Here is a 9,606-nt window from a genome sequence, read left to right on the forward strand (position 1 = left end):
CCGAGGTGTTATGCAGGATATTTTAAGAGAAAAAGGTCTGTGATGGCAAATGGGATTGATTGTTTTTTATTCTGATTTTCACTTCGTTGGCTTCAGCCAATATCTTTTTGCCATAAAATGATAGCAAAATAATGGAGCCTACAATTCGAAAATCTTTCAAAGATAACCAACCCCCGCGGTCTGGTAGAAGAGATAAAACATAGTACCTTCGTTTTGACATTTATGCTAACTATTGCTAGCTAACTATCTCCCCCGCACTATCTGAAAAATAAGTCGCAATATCTTAATGATTATAAAATCGTTCCCAGAAAAAATGTCCATCTTTTGAACATATCTTTAAATTCTGGTACAACATTAATAATAATGTAACAATGCAAACGATGAACGTCATTCCAGTAATTCTACAGACGAATATACTTACAGGCTTAACATGTTATCAGATATGATATCAAAACCGCGCGGAATTTAAACATCTGTTTCAACATCCAAACACCACCGCAAGCTCAATACAAGGTGCGTGATCGGAAACTACGATTTGGGCGAACTAAAAAAAGGGTTTTTTCTTTACGTTGTCACGCTTTAACATGGGAGGAGCTGTAAATTGTCAAATTCTCCAGGGTACATTGTAAAAGTTTATCTTATATAATCTTTAGATAGAAAGTACATTTGACAAAAGCATGACACGAAAGACCTCTCAGTCTTGTAAGCCACAGTCATTGTGGTAATAAAAGAACAATTACCGTGCATTTGTTGGAGAAAACGATGGCACGAAAAAAATCACAAATTGTCAAAGTATTTTATACTGGTCTCAATACAGGGAAATAACTGGATGAGACTTAGAACAACAACAAAAAAAACCGCATAGAATCTGAATATAACCGTGACTACTCAGCATTTTTTAGGAGACGATGGATATATCGGAACAATATTTTAAAAAATGAATAGAGATTTTATTTGTCATATTTTAGTGTAAAAAATAGCATATACGACACCTCTATGAATATATGAGTCGGTGAAATACATCGCAGGTTCTAATGACCTGTGAGGTGATTCGGCGACAGTTCAGAGTCGTCCTTGAACCTGTTAGATTGCCGCATACATCACCAACAATCTAATGATATAACAAAACCTTATTATAACTGTGATCATAGGCACAGATGTTGTCATGAAAAACAGAGGCCGAATGTGTAATTAACGACTGCATTAAGCTTAATTTCCCGGTGCAAAACACTCTTAATTGAAACACATTCATCATCTTTCACAGTTTCATAGTCGTTCACAAATAATAAATGCGTCGACATAACTTCTTTATGACCAGAGGACGGTTGCTGTTGGTGAAATATGATGTCTCACCTTTTCTACGAAAATTTCATCAGGCTCATTTATGTTTAATTTTAAATGTTGATGAAAATTGGAGACATCTTTTTAAACTAGTTGACTAATTGCTCTAATTTCATTAGCGGTTGTCGCCTTCTTTTTAATCTAACTTTCCGCAAATCAAGACCAATACAAAGATTAGTTCTCAGGTTTTTTTGGAAGATAAACATATTTGAAAAGAATGAAGTTCAGGTTTTGTCCTTGACCTTTAACTTGACCTTACTTGTAGATGTCCAAAGTCAAAGATCACATATCTTAATATGGTAGCTGGACCAAAGTCTTCATGACAAAGGACTGACAACATTCACGTTGTATATTATTACAGACCCTTTCAGGAAAATAAAGTGAAATTATAGCGCATATATACGTTGTACTTTTACCTTTTCTTGACACTAGTAGAGAGCCCGTCTCTTCAATCTACGACGTAATTTTTTCGTCCCTATGCCATGACTGATGATGCTTCCATCTGCTGTTGCTCCATATCATTATATAGCATTACATGTATGACTCGCTTGAAGATTAAGATTGTTTGTAAGCGCAAAATTCTTCAAATTGTAAGCTACTCTGCAGTCAGGGATCACGTCACCTTTTATTACAAATAGATTGTATTATACTCTAATGAGCCAAGATAATAGTCTTGTTTCATTGGAGTAGTGATAAAAACATTACATATATATCAGGGTCAATAGCCAAGGATCTTCATAAGAAATTTCAGACTTTTAATATGATTTTCAAAGTTCTATAAAGATTGTTATTGATCTTGAAACAATAAAAAGGCTGTAGGAGAGGGAAGGAAAAATTCAGTTTGTGTTTTTCATTCCCTCGCAGTGTACGTGTAAAAGCTTCTTTCAAGACTTGGCTTCGAACAGCTACCCATACGTCTTTTTCAAGGGGCTTCTTATCGTGCCTATTCCGATACAACGATTCTGTCAAAGAACTCCAGTTTCAAACTCCGCTATGTGGACCAAATACTTCTTGGATATATATATATATGCACATGTATAATACAAGAGAACTTATTTTTACAATATACATGTATCCTCTATTTAATCACTTGCCGCGGATGTAGACAAATTGATCCGAACCTCTGCACATCTTCTGGTGAATAAGCATATATTTCAGACTTTAAAATAATTTGTATCAACTGACGCTGATATAGCAGCAATGGTGGTAAAGAGACAACCCAATAAGACCATTTGGTTTACATCGGCATGATAAGTCCTGACTTTGCATCAGTCAGCTCCTATACGAAGTTTCAGTACTTTGATTTTTTTATGCATTAACTATATGAGTGCTACCTTTTGGCCAATTTTTTTTTAAACAATTGTCGATGTTGATTTTTTACACTCCTTCGCATTTTTGTACAATTGTATATACATGTACGTTAACATATGAACCTATTGTTCTTGGTAATAAACAATACAATACACTTCATCCAACTTGTATGAAATATTGAAATACACGTATTGTATCGGGCTCACCTATGGAGGAGATGGTCTAGGGAATATACAATTATACCTTATTGTCCTCTTATACTAGCTTGTTTGGAACTTACAAACTCTCTTTCTCTCTCTCTCTCTCTCTCTCTCTCTCTCTCTCTCTCTCTCTCTCTCTCTCTCTCTCTCTCTCTCATATGATTTATATTGTTTGAAGTCATCAGACAGACTAAAACCAGTAAAGCAAAGCGTGTGGTCTTTACCAGACGAAAGAAACCTCCCCAGTTTTTATGATAGCAAAAATGGATAGAAACAGAAGAAAAACGTTACCGACAGCGTGGTCAGTTGTGCGAGCATGAAAGGTCAAAGCCACATGAAAAGAGGCATACACTTGTGAAAGCAGAGACTGGGTCTTCGCACGTTGTGGGTTAGTTTGGGTTTAGCTTCGGTTGGTACTAAAGTAATGCAGAGTGAAATCAAAGTACTGAGAAGTCCGATTACCAATATTTTACGTATTCATAAGGCCTTTGAGTGTTACGACTTAATGAGTTTGCTAGCTTGCCAATTGCAAGTAAGAGCGCAACGTTGTCCGTTTTGGTTAAATCGTTCTCACTCTGTTTGAATATCTTGGTTTATATCTATATACATGTATATATGCCACCAAATTACATATTTTCAAAAACAATTGTTATGACATTAAACATGCTGTTGTTTCATATAGTTTTTTTTATTTGTTCTTCATTTGTGCTCTTTTGATATTTCAGTGCATTGTGAATTTCATCAAAAGATTAGAATATCATTTTATTTTATCTCTAATATTCATATGTATACTTTATGCTGTGTTTCGCCCTGTCGGTTTTATTTAATCTATGCTTAAATATTCGATTATTGCTATCGATAATCTAACGCAAAATATGCGTTTCAAATCAAATAATAAAAGTGGAAATAAAACTCCACTAAAAAGCCAAAAGAGCGGAACCGGTAGACTGCTTTCTGCCATCTGTATAGAGCGAGCGATGTATTGTACTGCACTTTAACCAGGTTTTCTTTTCCTCTCGAGTGACCCCACAAGTCGTTTCGCGGGCGTCCAAATTGCACAGGTAACTTTTAAAAATAAAATCTATCAGGCTGAAAAATCTTCAATATAGAATTACCTTTCCCCGTATGGCGACAGGTGTGATGTGTTTTGAGATAGATTGGTGAAAACTCGATCCTATGCTATTGTGTGTTTAATAGCATGTGTCAAAGGAAAAGATAATTTTTGACGGGATATATGGAGAATTGGTGTTACCGTTAGCATACAAACACAGACACTCCGGAACCGAAGAGGTCATTACCTGAGAATGGGTTTTAAAAGTATACACAGGTATACACGGGGGGCCGGTAGTCTAAAATCAAAGTGAAACCTGGTCTTGTCAAATACCTGTTAAAAACAAAACTGTACCTGTTTGACTTCAAAGGTATAATGTTTTCTTCGAGGTAGCTACTAACAAGGAATCTGATACAGTCTTAAGAAATAATTTCTTTTGTTTTATAGTCGTAGGTCAATTATTACCAAAAGAAACGTGTAGATTGAATTCTATCTGACACTTATTAGTACAGTGTTTGTACATTCTAACTCTACGTACCAGGTACAGAGTCAGGTAACCGCATGAAATATGAGAAGTTACAACAGGAATTCGAAATGAATTTGATACCTTGCTCGTGTCGTCATAAATCTTTAAATGATTGTAAAAACAATGGTTACGTATTTAATTACGATAAAAATCAAATCTACGAGGGAGAAAGAAAAATATTAACACTTTATCGTATTTCAAATAAAGGGAGTTAACATAATAAAGGAGTGGCTTTAAGCTGGGTTTATATTGCCGATAATATAATAATACTTATTTCCATATGATAATTATAAGAAGAATGATATTTCCATATATGGCTCTAAAAATCTTTGTTCTCGAAATTATAATTTCCGACTAATTATCATGTTATTCTTTTTTAAGCGATGTCGGAAGAAATATTTGTTTGCGGTTTTTGCTTTAATTATGTATGTTCCCTTTTCCGACAGAAATAATATGAAGGAAAATAGCAATAAATCTAAAGTAATTTATTTATTGGGACTCAGGAGAAGGGCATCCATTCACCCCCACCCCACCATATCCCATTCTCCATCCCCGCTTATCTAGAACCTGCCACAAGATGTGTAGTACAAAATTTATTTCAATTGAAGTGATTTTCCAAAGTTGATGTTAACATAAAATGGACTATTTAACAGGCTGTGGGATGAACTGCTTGAGTTTTTTTTTTACCTGTGAAAAGTGTGTTGGACATTGAAAAATAGTTAGTCCTATTTTCACATCAATTTATGTAGATGACGAGGCATTTCATTGGCTTATCCCCTATATGTGTATGCGGTCTTGTCGACATGCACGAAAATGCAATCAACAAGATAATGAAGGAAAGAGGACTGAAAAGAAGCCTCTGTTATTGGCCATTTAATTAATGAATGATTGTGTGCGACATGCATTATTTACTGTTGTTATACTTTCATGTTAAATACTGAAATCTGATTGGTTAAGACGCAGTTAATAATATTTTATATTACCCTCAGCGTTAGCAACGCACTTGGCAACGGGTAACATTAAAAAATGTTACATGCGCGAAAATTATGCGCGTACGGTTCGCTGTAGAATTCACGATATTCCTATATAAAAGCAGTAAAATTTTCTTAAAAATTTTAAAAAAGACATTCAGTATAACAAAATAAATAGTGCCTGTTTGGGAGGATAACAGTTGAAATTGACACCCCTCGAAAACCATTGTCAACCTCCGCTTCGCGTCGGTTGACAATGGTTTTCTCGGGGTGTCAATTTCAACTGTTACCCTCCCAAACAGGCACTATTTATATATTCCTAATGTCCCAAATTGTAACGTGAAAAAAAAAAAGATGATAGGACTTAAATTTTCACAAAACCCAATTTTCGCGATCAGATACAAAAACTGTTTCAGTCGATCTTTTTAAAGATTGTTTTAAATCGATGATAAACATCAAAAATGAAATAATAACAGTTTTAACAATAAAGATAATTTTGGATAACAGATAAAACAAAGGGCTCTGTTCTACTAAGTTCATGCATCCAATCTTGACCTTTTTATCTATTGGGGTTAAAAACGTGAATTATATCTATTTATCGGTCACGTGTTAAACTTAAGGTACTTATGTCTTATTTACAAATGGTATGCCTCTGATCACCTTTTCCCCTGACCTCGCGCTGTATCGTTTTCTGCAATAAACAGAAGGATGTTTCGATTAATTTGTTTCTGGTCGTTTTTGACAGTTATATTATAATTCATCAGTAAAGTAGTCCCTCGTGTAATTTTGTAGCATTACCGTGGACTGTTCCGTCAATAACAATCGCTGAAGAACTTTTCCTTTTTCCCATTTACTGGTGTCCGCCCCCTCGAGTGGAAGTTGATTTATCAGTAGAATTGGTCACTGCAAAAACACCAGAGAGCTCTCTTTTCGCCATGTCTTTTATAGGCCTCTTTGGACCGCTAGGAGACATCTATTTTGATTGATGGAACAATCTCTGTGGAAGTCTGCAGTATTTGTTTTAGTGGATGTGGAAAATGATTTTACTTAATGTAAATTGTCAAATTGATTTACTCTCGTGCGATCGAAAGAAGGTACATACTACAACAAGAGGGGAGAGAAAAAAAAACTTAAACAAAGGGCCCATTTTGATATACATCAGCTTTTACATTATGTCGCCAGTAATAATATATCAACACCAAATGACCAGATTCTGATCTTTGGATAGTTTTAACCAATCAGTGCAATAACTTTTATAGTATTTCATCCTAGAAATCCAAAATATTTTGCTCCAGATATTCAAAGTAATCATAAATATGTCATCATCAGTGATGGAAAAATAATTTGGAGCATAAATAAGTAGGCGGGACGTTGCCTTACGGTCGCTGGAGCGGTGTTTAATGGGACAATAGACTCCCACGATTGATGTATAGGTGAAATATCACCTTGTTGTGCCTCACGGAGTATATCTGATAATATTGCTCTAGCGACAGGTGTGATATATTTCATAGGGCCTAATCACACTAATTGATAACAAGGGGACTAGGCCCGAATTTCTAGGCTGTCGCCATGTGGTATTAAAGGGTCTGCTAGCAAAAAACTGACAACGTCATGGTACCGTGTGAATACCTTCCGTTATCTGCGGGGACAACATCGCCATCTGTGGTAAATGCACTGTATGGTCGATATGATAACGAGTAGTGTGACGCCAATACGATCTGGCGAATAGTTGCCTCGTCTACGCAGGGGAGGGGTAAAACTAGTGGCGACTCCTCGCCCCAACAGGTGGTTTGATAAAACCCGTCCAAGGGCGACAATTATCAGATCGAGGTCACGTGATGAAATAACAGGTAGCTGCAAGATGATTGACTTTGAGATGAAGATCTACACTTTATATTTTTTTGTATCGTGTTTTTTTTTCTTGAATTAAAACGGTAATAAATCCGGTGATTGATGGGGAATCTTTGGGTGTTTATGTGTCGCCACACGGCGCTCTATCTTGTCCTCCTCGTCGATGTAGACGTCTGATAGACATGGTGCATTCACAGATATTAGATTCTCAAATTGTCACCTGTAAGCGGGCCCGCCGATTGCCATTCATTACGATGTTTGCTTGATATATGATGACATTATATCTATCGCCCATCCGTGCTTTTTTTCAATGTGTTTCTTGATTTAAAGACATGCTCTTTTTAATTAAGATGATCACCGTTTAAAGAGCAAGGGTTCGACGCTGAGTCTTTAGGAATAGTTAACGTACAAAAGAATTCATTAAAAGTAGACACTCTTTGGTCTAATATTTTTGGGGGTAAAAATGATTTTTTTTTTGGTAACAAAGGCTGGTGTCGCCGAACTTTTCCATTGAAGGTCCAACCACTGCCACCAGATTGTTCGAGCTGGGAATTATACATCGGAATGTCGAGGATGAGAAACCCACCTTGAAATCAACGCAGTCATGACCCTCTTTGCATGAAACATGCGCTAACAATAGTCGTGCACTTGTTGGTATACATAGGGACAGTAATGCCCCCGGTCTAGCTGGCGCCAAGGAGCTCGTAAGAGGAGCGATAATTAGAAACCAAACTCCACCTGGGTTTATCCGAGCGGAACGCTAACAAATGGTTACTTTTGCTTTACCGCATCAAATTACACAGTGATATTGGTTTACCTCTTAAAGGTATTTATTGTCACTTTCCTCCATACACACTTCTACCATCTTTTTCGCTTTTTACTTGGTGGAAAATTTGCTTGTATTTTTCTTTTTGGGGTAACCTTCGTTATTTTCTGATTAAACAAACGGCTAAGACACGATAAGGTGAGATCGGCACACTAACAAAGGCAGACGCCACTCCAAGGTGTTGACCGTCAAACCGCGAAATAAACACCTGTCGTCGCCAAGTCTGATTTCATTTAATGACATGCCATTCAGCGCCTCGTGAGGCCTGCGATGTAAACACACGTATGTTTTACTTCAAATTAAAAAGGTGGAAATCACCTGCTTAAAGAGGAACTACGGGCCATAACATGCATTTTATTAGAATTTCATTAATAAAAGAATTCCATAATTTTCAAAAATTCAATCAATGTATTTAAATATTTTTTTCTTTACTGTATACGCATAGCTCTTGTCTTTGCTGACTCATCGCAGATTTCATAATTAATAACAATTACTGGTTGAACAACGAACAATTCATTTATAAACAATACAAACAAATTTATTTACTCCTCCGCAGTAACAGTTCATTTATTAAAAATAAAACAATTAAAGGGATGAATACAATTTATTTTTCTAGCACCGATTCATATCAAGCACATTTTCATTTCTCAAAATAAAAAAAAAACAAAAAACAAAAAATTGCACATAAAGTTTTTGAAACATCTACATATTAGGATTCCAAGTTTTTTCACCCATCGTATCAAAATAAACGGGGGAAAACAACAGACTGTATCACAGTTATATGAAAAACAACTTTGCAATAATGGAGAGGGAGTTTGACACTATAGAAACATAATTTTTCGCTAAGATAATCCGCCATGATCTCCTGGCCAAAATTCTTCTCCGACGTGTATTCTAACAATGTCTCTACGACTATCGGGTTTCTACTTCCACAGCTGGCGCCGCATCAAACGGGCGGCATGTTCAACAAAAATAAACGTATTCGTCAAGCGCTGCGTATACAGGGGCTTATTTGTGCAACACAATACGCCGAAAAACACCATCTGGATCCCCGTTTGATCATATCATAAATGATCTACAGTCAGTGGTTCCGTTGCTAATCCCGCAGCCAAGTTTTTCCCCGCTCTCAGTTTATCGACAGAAGTAATAATTCGACCAGATGTTTCACAATAATTTTTTTCCTTTATATTTTTTTTCATGTTGGAAAAGAGGTTTCTTTCCTCGAAAATGCTTGTTGGTTTTATTTTCAATTTTCTTCAACTTTTAAAAATTCTGTTTTCATTCAATGAGTTTTTAATTAAAATGAATTAATGTCTTCTCCTAGCCCGCCCTTCCGTCTGAATTGTCCGAGTACACATGTCCACGCACTCACCAAACTCAGCACGAGATTCCTTATTCTCAAAATTGTCAACTTCTGTCAGCCGCCCGAGAGCCATAATATAACTACTTGCTATTCGGAGAATGGCGAGTTTGGATAATTTCTGGTTATAAGAATAGGACGGAACGGCTCGCCGAAGGTTCTCAAAAGC

The 9,606-nt window shown here is 36.2% G+C and overlaps 1 protein-coding gene across 1 annotated transcript in view; it reads right to left on the bottom strand.

The window, feature by feature from the left end:
* Positions 1-8,662: 8,662 nt before the first annotated feature.
* The window catches only part of LOC128166942 (transcription factor ATOH8-like), a 2,207-nt gene continuing 1,263 nt past the window's right edge, over positions 8,663-9,606 (bottom strand). The window contains exon 1 of the mRNA XM_052832418.1: positions 8,663-9,606. This exon is cut by the window's right edge and continues 1,263 nt beyond it. Coding sequence (XP_052688378.1) covers positions 9,385-9,606 — 222 coding nt within the window. The 3' untranslated portion in view covers positions 8,663-9,384.

This window comes from Crassostrea angulata, chromosome 10, assembly GCF_025612915.1.
Source record: "Crassostrea angulata isolate pt1a10 chromosome 10, ASM2561291v2, whole genome shotgun sequence".
Taxonomy (NCBI): Eukaryota; Metazoa; Mollusca; class Bivalvia; order Ostreida; family Ostreidae; genus Magallana; species Magallana angulata.